Source organism: Orycteropus afer, unplaced genomic scaffold, assembly GCF_000298275.1.
Source record: "Orycteropus afer afer isolate SDZICR_OR568_19922 unplaced genomic scaffold, OryAfe1.0 scaffold00094, whole genome shotgun sequence".
NCBI classification, from domain to species: Eukaryota; Metazoa; Chordata; class Mammalia; order Tubulidentata; family Orycteropodidae; genus Orycteropus; species Orycteropus afer.
In genome coordinates, this window is record NW_006921681.1 from 875,208 (window position 1) to 889,650 (window position 14,443).

The window sequence follows — 14,443 nt, forward strand, 5'->3', positions numbered from 1 at the left end:
TATTGTTGTTGTTGTTATGTTCCATCGAGTCATCTCTGACTCATAGCGACTCCTCCTTATGTTTCTGAGGCAGTATCACTACGGAAGTAGATTGCCCAACTTCCTTCCGAGGAGTGGTTGGTGGGTTTGTACCACCAACCTTCTGGTTAGCAGTCAAGCACCTTAGGCACTACGCCACCAGAGCTCCCAAATAGATACATGGACACAGTAAATACAAATAGACCTATGATATTCTGCCCAGGTGAGCAAGACCCTTACCGTCTTTTCTGTCCTGTCATCTTTTTATCAAACCAGCTCATCTAGGTGATGTTACTTTCTCATTGCCTGATCAAATGTTTGTCCTCTGCCTAGATAGCTAAAGACACTGAACTGCTATTTTGAAAAGAATCTATAATTTACCAGAGCCTTGCCAAATGCAAGCCCTTCCGGAGAGTTTGAGTGCAGTATTTAGCAGTATAAAGTGTTCAGTGGGTGTAAGATGGAGACCAATGCTTTTCTCTGACCATGATTATGTCAACAATGCTTCATTAGCCATTTTTCTGGACCACTGGAGAGATTTGAGGCAAATTAATGAAGACCAATGTTATTTGGGTTTAGGAATTTTTGACCAACTATTTTATCACTATGGCAAGTTTTAATTGGGGGAGGGAAGGAGCTGTAGGAAACTATTTTGGTATTTAGAAAGTTTCCAGTAGCAGCAAGTCACCACCTCTATCCCTATGAGGCTGTGATTTGTGGAGCATCCCACCCCCATCGAGAAGCCGTATTTATAAAGAGTTCTGCCTGGAGATACCCTGTCCCTTCTCATTCCTTCTTCTGCTCCTGGCAGCTCATGGCAGATCTAATACCATCATTCTAGCAGGGAAGCAACTTGAGCAGGGTAATTGCAGCATCACGCGCTGTCCTAGTTTTGTTCAATTATTCCTGTGGGCAGTGGGTGGAGCAGCAGCTGGAGAGCCAGAGGCCGGGGTCCGACCCTGGCTCAGGGAGGAGACTCAGCACCCATCAGAGAAGCAGGTCCATTTCATGCCAATCAAACTGGGAATAGACAAGAATCAGAGAGCAAGAACAGCGTTTCATCATTTCTCCCCCAGACTGCATGTCGCTGCTCTCCAGCCACAGACACGGGTGGGCACAGCCTCTTATTTCTTGGCCTCACCTGCCTCTCTGCTGCAAAAGCCAATCTATTCCCCTGAACTTGCAGCATGTTCAGCTTTTGGTTCTACCCTCATTAAAGAGAAGTCTTCAGGTTGTTGTTGCCGTTGGTTGCCATCAAGTCAGCTCTGACTCACGGCCACCTTACGTACAACAGAGCGAAACATTGCCTGGTGCTGTGCCAGCCTCATGACTGTTGGTATGTTTGAGCTCATTGTTATGGCTGTTGTATCAGTTGATCTCATGGATGATTAACTTCGGTTTCAGAGACCCTGTACTTTACCAACCATGATACACTTTTCCAGCAATTGGCCTTTCCTGCCGACATGTCCAAAGTAAGCAAGCTGAAGTCTCACCACCCTCACTCCTAGGGAGTATTCTGGTTGCATGCCTTGGTTCATTCTTCTGGCCTCCCAGTGTAACCAGTGTTCTCCACCAACACTGCCATTCAAGTGCACCGATTCCTCTTGGGTCCTCCTTTTGTATTATCCAGCTTTCACATGCATGTGAGGCAATTGAAAAGACCATGGCTTAGGTCAGGTACACATGAAAGTGACATCTTTGCTTTATAAAACTTTAAAGACATCTTTCACAGTAGATATGCCCAATGCAAATTTATTTTCAGGAGACCCCTAAAACCTGGCCTCCGACAGAGCATGGTCAGAGAGCTTCTCCCCAGGTCACTTATACAGAGACAATGTCTCAGCCTCCCTTCTGGGTGCCCAAATTTATCTAGACCAGGTGTCCAGGGGCCCCAAGACTCTGGGAACACTTGAACATTGCAAACAAGCTTCTGAGAGTATGTACATCCTTAAGCATTTCCAGAGAAAGTGTCTGGATCCTTCATCAGTTAAGTTCTTTTTCAGCTTGCTTATTGCTGATATATAGAAACCCGACTGATTTTGTGTGTTGACCTTGTACCTTGCCACTTTGATGAATTCATTTATTAGTTCTAATAGCTTTCTTGTAGGATCCTTGAGGTTTTCTACGTATAAGATCATGTCATCTGCAAAACGGGATAATTTTACTTCCTCCTTCCCTATTTGGATACTATTTATTCGTTCGTTCATTCATTCATTCATTCTTGCCTAATTGCTCTAGCTTGGACTTCCAGAATGATGTGGAATAGCAGTGGTGAGAGTGGATTTCCCTGTCTTGTTCCTGATCTTAATGAGAAAGTCCTCAGTCTTTATGGCCTGTGATGTTAGCTATGGGTTTTCATAAATGCCTTTTATTATACTGATGAATTTCCCTTCTATTCTTCTCTTGTTGAGTGTTCATCAGTTTCTCAAAGGCATCTATGACCCCAAAACTTTTCAGAACCACTGGTCAGAACTTTCATCCTTTGTGCTTTGTTATCAGACTGCTTGTAAGTTATTTCATAATTTCTCACCACAGTTACTTTCTAGCTCACGTAGGAAAACTGACCTAAACTGCTAACTGGACCGTGTCTGCATGCAGAATTTCTAAGTGATAACAGCTGGGCCTCTCCAGCAGTAGTTGCAAACACAGGTTACTCTGGCTGGGAACATGCAAACAAGAATGAGGGTGCTATTGGATTATTCCACGGATTTATAGAGGGGAAAACTTCATTTCCCTTTCTGATTTGTGTATTTTTCCTGTGGCTGCTATAACAGTTCCACAAATTGGGTGGCTTTAAAGAACAGAAATTTATCATCACCCAGTTCTGGAGGCTAGAAGTCTGAATTCATGGTGTTGGCAGGGCCATGCTCTCTGAAGGCCCTAAGGGGAAGATCCTTCCTGTCTCTTCAGGCGTTCCTTGGCTTGCAGCTGCAGCATCACTCCAGAGTCACGTGGCCATGTCCCTCGGTGTCTCTGTTTTACTCCTATTTTAAAAGGGTGCTGTTCAGAATGAACTAGAGTCTGCCCTACTCCAGTATGACCTCATGGTCATTTAACTGATAACATTTTCAGAGACCCTATTTCCAAGCAAGGTCATGTTCACAGGTCTAGGGGTTAGGACTTCAATGTAAGTTTTGGGGGACACCATTCAATCCATAACAACACTGTATATTTAAAGCCTGATTGGTCCATTGTTGTTTTGCACATAAGACAAAAGGCACACCCTCCATGTTCTATGCTGTGTGTCTTGGGTACCCTGCCCCTTTGGGAAATGACCTTTGTGTAGGGTCAGAGTGTAGGAGGACCCTGTGCCCAGACCCTGCTCTCTGACTGATTTTCATGCATTCCCTCGTTTCATGCTCCAGCTTCAGAGCCTCCCCAGTAGCCTCTGGCTGAACCAGTTCACCTTCCTGAAGGAGAAACTAGCAGCTATTAGGTTCTCATTTAGGAAAAATGCCAGCATCCCTATAGGAACCAATAGACTGGTAGCCAGACTGGTTTAATTGGACATTTTATAAAGGAAGCTGAACAATTTAGAGATCATTTAAATTTGAGTTGCATGTTAAACATTTTTCATATTCTTACAGGTATCATTATATCTCCCCCTACCCTACCCTACCCTACCCCCACCCCCGTTGTTGTTGTTGTTGTTGTTAGTTGCTGTTGAGTCTGTTTTGACTCATAGCAAACCCATGTGACAAAGTAGAACAGCCCCATAGAGTTTTCTAGGCTGTGGTCTTTACAGAAGCAGACCACTAAGTTTTCTCCTGCAGAACTACTGGGTGGGTTTGAACTGTCAACCTTTTGGTTGGCAGCCAAGCACTTAACCATTATACCACCAGGACTCCTTCCTACAGGAGAAAGACCTGGCAATCTGCTTCTGTAAAGATCACAGCCAAGAGAACTCTGTGGGGAGGTGCTACTCTATCATATGGAGTCTTTAAGTCAGAACTGATTGACTTGACGGCACCCAACAACAACACAGGCCTGGCTACTACTCCTAACAGTGCTCAGAAGGAAGTGATGTAACTAGGCTATCACCATCTCCAACTGCTAATAATCTAGGTGGGATCTTGTAACCAGGGAAATCAAGGCTGAGGAGGGTCAGAGAGGGATGGGGCAGACTCAGCTTGAGCCGCATGCTGCCCTTCCAGGAGGCCACCCTTGGGTAGAGAAGGGGACAAAACTGATATCAGAGACACAGCCAAAGTCCAAAGTATAATGGCCCCAGGAAAACCAGGGGCCATGGGGAAGGAGTGGAGCTCACCCATCTAGTCTGCTTTGCTCTCTGACTCCCCACCTCCTGGAAGAATGTCAGCCCAGGAATGGCCCCAAGAGCACAGGCCCCTTGACCTAGAGCAAGAAGACCTGAGAGCAAGGGGAGGCTGATCAAGGTGAACTGGGCTCAGCTGCAGCAGGAACCCTGCTGCCCCCCCCACCCCCCTCCGGGTAGACCTGGCCCTGTGCCTCCCTCTGTAGCAAAGATCAGGAGCCCAGAGTGTTGCCCAGACAGGTCTCAGTGAGCTTGCCTGTAAAGTGGGAATCTTGAGGTCAGGATAGGAGGCACCACCTCATGGAACAGTGGGGTAGTAGATGGCGAGACAATTGAGAGGTGCCAGGGGTATGTCCTGAACTCAGCACAACAGGCCCAGCCTGCCACTGCCCCCAAGGTCCAACAGCCTATGCCAGGAAGGACCCATCCTCAGCAGAGTATTTATGGCAACCCACAGCGAGGGCACAGACCCCATAGCCCATTAGTGTGGAATCGGGGTGTACCCATGTGCAGGCCCTCAAGGGGCACAGAGGTCTCCATGAGCCATGATGGGGATATGGGCAGAGGGCACAGCTGCTGTGCTAATGAGGACATGTCATTTGGGCACTGACGGGATGCTCACTGGGGTCTCTGGACCTTGGCCCACTTGGATCACAACACAGGTGGGCCTTCAGCCAACATGCAAACTACACTCTATGACAGTGTTGTCATCCCCCACATTGGGGAGGCAGAGAGAGGCCTGTGGGCCACACTCCTTCTAGCCCTTTCTGCAAAGACTGAGAGTAAAGATCACAAAATCTCAAATGTGGCACTTTAAATAAAAAGAAAGAAAAGAGCTTCTTAGCAGGAGGAGGCCCATGTTCAGCACCATAGGCTTAGACTAACCATGGTTTAGCCCATTAAACAAGACAGCACCACTTGAAGATGTCGCCACTGTCTTTCCTTGGTCATCAGCACAGCCAGGCCCACACACAGCTAGAGTGTATGGGGGGGGGGGAGGGTGGCCCAGCACTGTACCTTTCCCTGCGCAGATCCCTCTGGCCTCATTTACCAGGAAGGGTGCAGGTCCCCTCAAGAGCCCTCCGGGGACCAGGACAGGGGCTGCAAGCCTCACTCCACCTGCTGGGAGCTCAGACAGCATTTGTTTTTCAGGAATCTGGGCAAGTCTGGCCTGCGCGTCTCCTGCCTGGGGCTCGGTGAGTGTGGGGCTGCGCCTGGGACACACACCCACTCAGGAAACAGGGACAGCAGGATGGCCGGAGGGAACTGCCCATCCCCTGGAGGCAGGGTGGCCACAGCACCCAAAACCCAGGATTTAGAGTGGCTTAGTTGCCAAGGCAACTAAAGTAAAGGGAGGCCTGTGAGAGGGAGGGGGACAGATGCAGCCTCAGCAATGTGGTTACTAAAAGCAGCAGATGGAAGATACAGCTGAAGACTGCCAAGTGCAAGGGGCCCTTTGTACATACTATCCCCTCTTCCGCCCCAGAGTCCAAGGACCATCCTCCTCTCAGGCTTTCGTACAGCAGGGTGGACTTCACAGAAGAAGGCCCTCACGAAGGGCAGGCACCTTTGCCCCCTTTTCATGTCTGCCAGAGATGCATTCTGCTCCCAGAGCATGCTTTCCTTCCTCCTGCACGCACACACAGCACCCACCACCTGAACACACCTCTCCCTGCCCAGCCACATCTGAGAGCTCCCTGCTGCATAGCCCTCTATGGAAGCCATGTCAGCCCAGCCTCCCAGGGCCTGTACCTGGCTGCTTCCTCTGGAGGTATTTTGCACCTTGGCTGTGTATTCCAGGACAGTAGGATTTACCTCGAGGCCAGGCTGAATGCAGTGCAGAGTCAGGAAAACATGGTGCTGTGGCCGCGCCTCCTGGGCCCTGCAGCACCACAGGGGTGAGTCCCAGCCCCATGGGGAAGTTCTCTAACTGGGGCCTCTGTGTCTCTTCCAGGAACATGGGTGACCTTTGGGGGCCAGATCACCGATGAGGTAAGATGGGCCCCCACTTTGGCACCAAGGAGGGCGAGCCCCAGCCCTGTGGCGGGCTGTCCACCTCCACATATGGTCAAGTCATTTGCATGAATCAATGTGCCTGAGCCCTGGGAACTGCCATGGCTCCTTTTTTTCTTCTTTATTTGGGTGCCCAGCTCCTGTGGGAAAGCAAAGTGAGCCCATGATGTGGCCAATAAAAATGCCAAGTGTAGCTCCCCTTACCAGCCACATACCTCAGGCCTTACCAGGCACATACCTCAGTCCCAGAAACTCAGGTTCCTCATCTGTGTGACATCTACTTCACAGTTAACCATGGGGATTCAGTGAGTGCACATGTTTTCCAAATTCTAAAGCCTGGAGCAAGTATGAGAGCTCTGGTAACATAGTGCCTAAGGCATTTGACTGCTAACCAAAAGGCTGGCTGTTCAAACCCACCAGCCACTCCTCAGACGAAATATTGGGCTATCTACTTGTGTAGTGATACCACCTCAGAAACCCAAGGAGGAGTCGTTATGAGTCGGATCTGACTCTATGGCAGTGAGTTTGGTTTTGGTTTTTAATGGAGCAAGTATAAGTTTGTGTGCACTCTTGAATTTAAACTCCAATCCCATACGTATTTGTTGAACAAAAACAGTTGTCATCAAGTTGATTCTGACTCCATGTGTGTCAGAGCAGAACTGTGCTCCACGGGGTTTTCAGTGGTTGGTTTCTGAGAAGTAGATCAGCAGGCCTTTCTTCCAGGTGCCTCTGGGTGGATTTGAACCTTCAGCCTTTCAGTTAGCGGCCAGACACATTCACGGTTTGCACCACCCAGGGATTCCCATATTTGTGGAGGTCATTTCAAATACAGATTCTGTCATTGCTTCTGCCATCAGAAGAGGCTGAATAGCCATGCATTTTACACCGCCCATCCATGACTGCGGTTATCCATGGGTGTTGCACTTGAGTGCCCTTGTGGGGCTTGTCTCTTCATAATTTGATAGGAAGGTGGACACCAAGGCACTGCCGGCACCCTGGGTCTCTCTGAAGGAGAGGGGAGATGCTGTCCCAGGCTGGTTGCACTTCTGGAACAGGGGTGCATATCTTGGAAATGAGAACAGTGGCAGTTGCTTAAAGAACCCTGGACGTCCTACATAAATAGCTATGTGTGCTTGTGCTCTACTTACCAATGGAAAGGTTGCATTTAAAAATTAATCAGTGCATTGATCCAAGATCTTGTTAGCTGTGATTGCTCTGTTAGCTTTCAAAGGAAGAGCTTTGCTTCCATCAAAATTTAAATGCATTTCAGTTGTGTTCTCATTCATTTTTATGTAAGTAACTACTTAGAGGACTACTTGACTCTGGCTTTGAGGCTGCTGGGTATGTGCCATCTCTGGGTAAAGTCAAGAGTTCTTAAGTGACGAGTCATCATCCACAGGGAAAGTTCTATCCCAAGGCATGAGATCCATTCCAAGCACCTAGAGTATAGAGCCAGAGCCTGGAGCCCACAAGTTTGCTCCAAAGTCAGGCCTGACACAGCTGGTTTCTCTTTCAAAGTAGTCACTAAAGCAGCAGATAGAAGAATTCTGTAGGGGGTGTAACTTCATTTCCAAGCAACATTTACTACACTGCTGTGACGTCCTTGCAGGAGAGACAGAGAGGAGGGTGCACATCTGTCCATTTAGATAAATCTCTTACCAACAGATCATTTGCACCCTAAGAGGACTGGTGATTGATCCGATGGCTGACCCTGGCCTCTGCCGTGTCCCCATCAGGAACATGGTGACATGTATGAAGACATTCACAAAGCTGAAAGACAAGCGTATTCAATAGATGACAGAGTCAAGTCCTGAAAGGTCCTGTTGTTGTTGTTGTTATGTGCCGTTGAGTCGAACCCGACTCATAGCGACCCCTCCCTGGGTTTCCAAGGCAGTATTACTACAGAAGTAGATTGCCCCATCTTCCTTCCGAGGAGTGGCTGGTGGGTTTGAACCTCCAGACTTCTGGTTAGTAGTCAGGTGCCTTAGGCACTATGCTACCAGAGCTCCCTGAAAGCTAGCAGAAAGAAATGATGGAGCACAGGAGTGAGACAGGATTCAAGTATTAAATCCTCCATTTAGTGTCAAAACTAATCAATACCTCAAGTATGAGGGGCCCACCTCCCCACAGCTTAGATGAATAACTAGGGTTTGATCCTTGCATTGGCTGCCAGCTCAGTCCAAGCCAGTGTGTGAGATAACCATCTGGGGCTGCAGGGAACCCACACGCAGCCCAAACCCTGGGAGCCATGGGTGCACGAAGCATTCCAAGTGGGCAGCCCACCTGGAATACCATGAGCCTTGTTCAGCCCCAGGCCAAAGGAGGGCTCCTGGCATGCCAAGGAATCTAGAAACAGTTTTGTTTTTTTTGTTGTTATTTTTGGGTTTTTTGCATTTTTTTTTTATCATGGTGAAAAGATACACAACAAAACATTTGCCAATCTGACAATTTCTCCATGTATAATTCAGTGACATTGATTCCATTCTTCTTGTTGTGCAATCATTATTCTTATCCTTTTCCAAATCACTCTACCACTGTTAACATAAACTCAATGCCCCTGAAGCAAAAATAATCCCTCTCTCCCACCCCTGGTAACGATGAATAATCTCTGGTTTCTATACATCTGCTTATTTCATGTAAGTGAGATCATATAGTGTTTGTCCTTTTGCAAAGACTGATTTCACTTAGCATGATGTTTTCAAGGTCTATCCATGCTATAACTTGTATCAGAACATTGTTTTCCTTTACGGTTGAAGAGTCTTGTTTTTAAGATACTGCAGTGACACATGCTGCCTGGATGCCAGGGGATTCAGAAATAAGGGACTGGCAGGTTTATACTGGCAAAGCACTATTCTAAGGTAAGGTTGGCAAGCAGTAGTCTGTGGGCCAAATCCAGCGTCCAGCCTATTTTTGTACATAAAGTTTTATTGGCACACAGCCACATCCACTTGTTTACATATTGTCTACAGCTGCTTTGCACTATGACGGCAGGGTTGAATAGCTGCAACAGAGACTGTCTGGCCCACAAAGCCTAAAATATTCATTCTTTGGCCCTTTACAGGAAAACTTGCTGATCCCCATTGTCTGGGAACTCAACAGCTGTGTGGCTGGCATGCAGACAAAAGTTTAGACCTGTTCTGTGCTACACCAGAGGCAAAACTCAGGCCTGCCTCAGAGTGCAGTGGGAGTATCAGCCCTGCCTGCACGTGTTACCATGCCCAGAGCTCATAGTTTACAAGACCCCATCATGTACATGAGTCAGCTGGTTCTCACAGCAAACCCACAGAGGAGCCAACAGTGCCAGTCAACCTGACACCAGCATCGGGGCTGCTGTGTGTAGAATCGGGTTTCTGTCCCCCAGCTCAGTGTCCTTTCTATGAACTCATACTACTCCTCCACCCCATCAGAGCATATGTTCAAGAAAAGACCAGGTAGTACACACATGATAGCTAAGAGTCATGACCTTGAACATGGCACGGCTCATCTCACCTGTCCTCCAAGAGCACAAGGAGGTAGATGTTATGTTCCATTTCAAGGACACTGAGCCTGAGCCTCCGGGACATGACAGGCACCAAGGGTACACCTGTGAGTGAGGAGAAGGATTGTCACCCAGGGGTCTTCAGCTCCAAGCCAGTGGCCAGCTCCTGGGTCAGAGAGCTGCACAGGGTCAGGAATGGACTCCTTATCCCTCAGGCAGGGGACAGGGAGGTAGCCTACTCATCTCCTGAGGTTCCCTCTGAGTAAAGTTGCTGGGACTCTGACGTTGGAGATAACCTCGAAGTCACAAAGCAGAGGGTCCATGAAATAGGTAGATACACCCACAGGGTAGAAATCTTTAGAAGTCATGTTTTGAAGAATGACAGGCGTGGGAAAGACCCAGAAGAGTGTCAAGGTGAACGCTATGAATATAGTGGTTTGTACATTGGCGTTGCAATTGATCCACGTAGAAAACCCTGAAAGAGGAATTACACCAGAATCCCAGCAGTTAAAAAACAGTACAGCACAGCCCTGATTCCCTAGTTCTTTCTTGCCTGCAGTCATCCAAGGTGCTGTCCAGGGTGTCATTAGTCTCATATTTGTTTTCCTCTTTGCTAAGCAGCAGGTGGAATGAGTAGCATACAGGTGGGATCAGCCTTGGCGACCGTGACCATGTCAGCTCCTGCAGAGCACTCTGCCTGGTGAATCATCTCCAGTGGCTGCTGCAGGGAGGGGAGGGCAGATTTCACGTATTCGTCCAGCTTCCCTCATCCACAAGGGGCTGGCCCATGGTCACAGTAGTCCAGATTCTAGACCTCGTCAATGAGGGAGGAGGAAACCTTCCAGGGTGGACATAGTGGAATAAGGACCTTAGAAAACATACAGCCAGAATGATCCTTAGAGGCAAAGATGGCAAGGCTTTGGCTCACTTACTTTGTTGGTGAAGAATACTGAAAATACCATGGACTGCCAAAAGAACAAATCTGTCCTAGAAGAAATGCAGCCAGAATGCTCTTTGGAAGCAAGAGTGGCAAGACTTCATCTCATCTACTTTGGTCATGTTGTCAGGAGGGACCATTCCCTGGAGAAGGATATCATGCTTGGTAAAGTAGAGGGTCATAAAAAATGGGGAGGACCCTCAACAAGATGGATTGATGAAGTGACTACAGCGATGGGTTCAAGCACAGCAAGGATTGTGAGGATGGTTCAGGACCGGGCAGTGTTTCCTTCTGTTGTACATGGTATCGTTATGAGTCAGAGCCGACTCAGTAACACCTATCAACAACAACTTTGGACATGCCATGAGCTGCTAGAAAGGGACGCCTTGGTTGGTAAAGCAGAGGGTCAGTGAAAACAAAGGAATCCCTCCATGAGATGAATTGACATGATAGTCACAATGATGGTCTCAAACATACCAATGACCATGAAGATAGCAGAGGACCAGGCAACATGTTGTTCTATTATACATAAGGTCACCATGAGTTGTAACCAATTTGATGACAACTAACAAAAACAATAGGGAGGAAAATCTGGTCAGCAGCATCATGCTTGGGCTCAGTGACCATTCATCAGGTCCTGTCTGGGAGCCACCACCACGTCACACCATGTCATTTAGGGTGGGAAGCATGTGGTGCCAAGGAAATATCAGTCAAAACCAGAGCACAGATGTCAGCCTCCCCATTTATGAGCCACAGGACCTCAGTCTCCCCATCGGCAAAAAATAATGATCCTGTCCCCCGCGGGTGCTGGGGAGAACTCCACGGGAGGCAGCGTCCCAGGACACGTTCCACCGGGATCCATGGTGCTCTGAGATGATCCCAACAGGTGGTCCACATTCTCAGAAATCCACAAGCCACAGGCTCTCTTTTCACCCATCTTGTCTTCTTTGTTCTCCTCTGCATTGTTACTGAGGGCAGCTGACAGTGCCCCCTGAATTTGTGTTGGACAGAGCTGGGCAGCCTCTTTCCCTGCCCAGGGCCAGGGGAGAGGGAGAGGAAAGAAGAAGAGGGAGGAAGCAGAGGAGCTGTCCAGGACCCTGCTGGCAAGGCCTGGTAGTGCCCAAGAGCAGCATTGGTTTTCTCGTTTCAGATGGCAGAGCAGCTGATGACCTTGGCCTACGACAATGGCATCAACCTCTTCGATACGGCAGAGGTCTACGCTGCGGGCAAGTAGGTGCCTTTTTTCGTGAGAATAAATAGGCAGGGCTCCTGGGGTGCCCATGTATCTTGTGTGTCAAGGATAGTCACAAATATGCTTCCCCCTCTGCCTCTTCTTCCAAACTCTAAGTGGCTCCGGGGAGGTATTGTTTCCATGGGGACACTTAGACACTGGTCACTGCCTGAACTCCCTGTGTGTCCAGGCACCGAAGTGGCCACCATCCCTTTGATGCTGACAATGTCATGCTGGGCGAGAGCAGGATGAAGCTATCTCCCAGGCTCTCCTGGTGCACAGTGACCTGTGGCCAGCCCCTCGAACCTGACATTCTCATATCTTGATGGGGCCATTAGGGCTGCAGGGTGCACAGAGATCCTCAGAGCAGGGGTGCATCTGCCCCGTCTCCTCTCCCCCAGTGCTATGGAAAGCACTTCCTGGCTTGGCAGAAAGCCTTCATGCCCAATTATGCAAAAGTTTAGCCCTCTTCAGCCAGGCCTTCTGGCTTCGATTTTCCAGACTGGCTGTAATCACATCATCTACTCTCCTGCCTCGGGTTTCCAAAAGTCAGCTTTTGTTTGTGAAATCATTTTTGGCTCTCTGCTCACCCTCCCTTGTGCCCCCTCTGGCCCATGTTAAGCCAAGTTCCCAGCAGCCGGGCTGGCTGCAGCCCTGGCCTGCTGTGCCATGGCCACGGGGCCGACACCTGCCCAGCCTGCAGAGGCTTAGAGCCCAGACCAGCAGGGACCCTACAGGGCCTCTGCTCAAGACCTGACTGGGGCCTGAGGGAACAGACAGCCCTGGGCCCTGAGCTGGGCTCTCACATCTCCTCCGGCCCCCATCAGCAGCCTTCTGCCCTCCTGATTCCATAGCTCTTCCTACCTCTTCCACGGGCAGTAGCTTCTCATCAAAGTGAAATGCTTTCCAGACAGACCGATGGGCAAAGCTGAAGGGTCGCAGTTCTAAAAGCCCAGTGCAGAGGCCACCAAGAGGCAGCCCACAGTATGACCACCCCAGCCTCTTCCTGCTTCTGCTTTATTCTGCTGCCCACTAGAGCATGGGATCAGGGACAGCTCCACACAGCGTCCTCCTCTGGCTCCAGATAGCCCAGCTTGCTCCCAGTCCTGGCAGCTGTATTCTGCTCTGTGGCCCTGGCCTTGATTCCCCTCATTAACTGGATATACACCAAGGGCATGAGGAGCAGCCTCCCGGCATTGCTGCCCTCATCCCGCCCCTCCACTCCTCCACCGGTTGCTGAAGCTGCTTCTTGTGCAGCCCAAAACTAAACCTACCTGGTCTCCCCCTTCCAATGCATGAGCACCAATACCCGCCCTGGCAGGAAGCTGGTCACAGTGCAGGGGGGACCAGGCAGGAGACAGTGTTTGGGTAGGGACTGCTAGGAACTGTCCCTTTCACCACCTAGAATATGTGTGTTCCTGACACCCTGCTTCTCCTCCTGACCCTTGTTTAGGGTGTTTCCCTAAAGCAGCAGGACTCTTGTGCCTGACTACACAAAGTCATAGGCATGAGCAGCCCCAGGCTTTGGCCAACTCTATGTATATGGCTTCTGTAGCTCCAGGAGCATTGCTAGATTCTGCTCTTCCTCCTTTCTCAATCCTTTGTCCACAAATCAGGGCCAAGGAACAGCAGGGAGAGGCCAGGGCTGATGGATTTTCTGGGCATCTCGACTGTCCATCAAGAGCATGCAGAATGTATGTAAAACAGCTTGCAAATGATAGCCCATTATTTTTGAGTGGATGACTCAGGGGCTATTATCATCGGAATGTGGCCTGGGTATGGATCATTCTCCGTCTGTTGTTTTTCCTCAGAAACATTTTGCTATGAGCAGAAAGTTCTTAAAAGTTAACCCAGCTCTTCAGTGCCAACTGAGGCTAGAAGGGCCCGCCCATGACCCCTGCTGACCCCAGTTTGGCTGAGGATCTGGAGTGATGCCAAGCAGAGCAGACAGTGGTTGGCATAGCATCGCCTACCTATTGTTCAAAAGCAAAAAACAAGCAGGATGCCCATGTGTGTGCATGTGTGTACACACACACACACTCATTCATGTATGCACATGCACAGACAGCACATACATGCACACAGCACATGTGTGCACACTGCGTGCACAGCACACACCTGCGCACACATGCATGAGCTGCTGGGAACTTAGTTCCTGGCCCTGAATAGGTGTTGATTGTTCCAAAATAGAGGGTGGATAATTTAACTTTTAAAAGATATGTACTTGTCTGGAAATTTCACCCACGTAATGAGCTGCCAAGTGTTTCCCCCAGTGAATTCCAGGTGGCCAGGGAAATGGGCACTGGCCTTTCCCAGTGGAACATTGGCTCCTGAGGCTGCCTTGGAGCCAAGGCCGCTCAGACCAGTGCCTGCAGGGGACATAAGCCCACGGCAACCTTAGTAGGAATAAGGGCATTCCAGCTCCAGAATCAGGCTCCAGCCAGCCCGCTGCCTCTTCTCTCTCTCTCTCTCTCTCTCTCTCTCTCTCTCTCT

General features: G+C 49.3%; 1 protein-coding gene across 1 annotated transcript in view; it reads left to right on the plus strand.

The window, feature by feature from the left end:
* The window catches only part of KCNAB2 (potassium voltage-gated channel subfamily A regulatory beta subunit 2), a 55,481-nt gene that overhangs the window by 20,374 nt on the left and 20,664 nt on the right, over positions 1-14,443 (plus strand). The window contains exons 2-4 of the mRNA XM_007942565.2: positions 5,444-5,487; positions 6,246-6,283; positions 11,870-11,949. Of these exons, the coding sequence (XP_007940756.1) occupies positions 5,444-5,487; positions 6,246-6,283; positions 11,870-11,949 (162 nt within the window). The remainder of the gene's footprint in view (positions 1-5,443; positions 5,488-6,245; positions 6,284-11,869; positions 11,950-14,443) is intronic.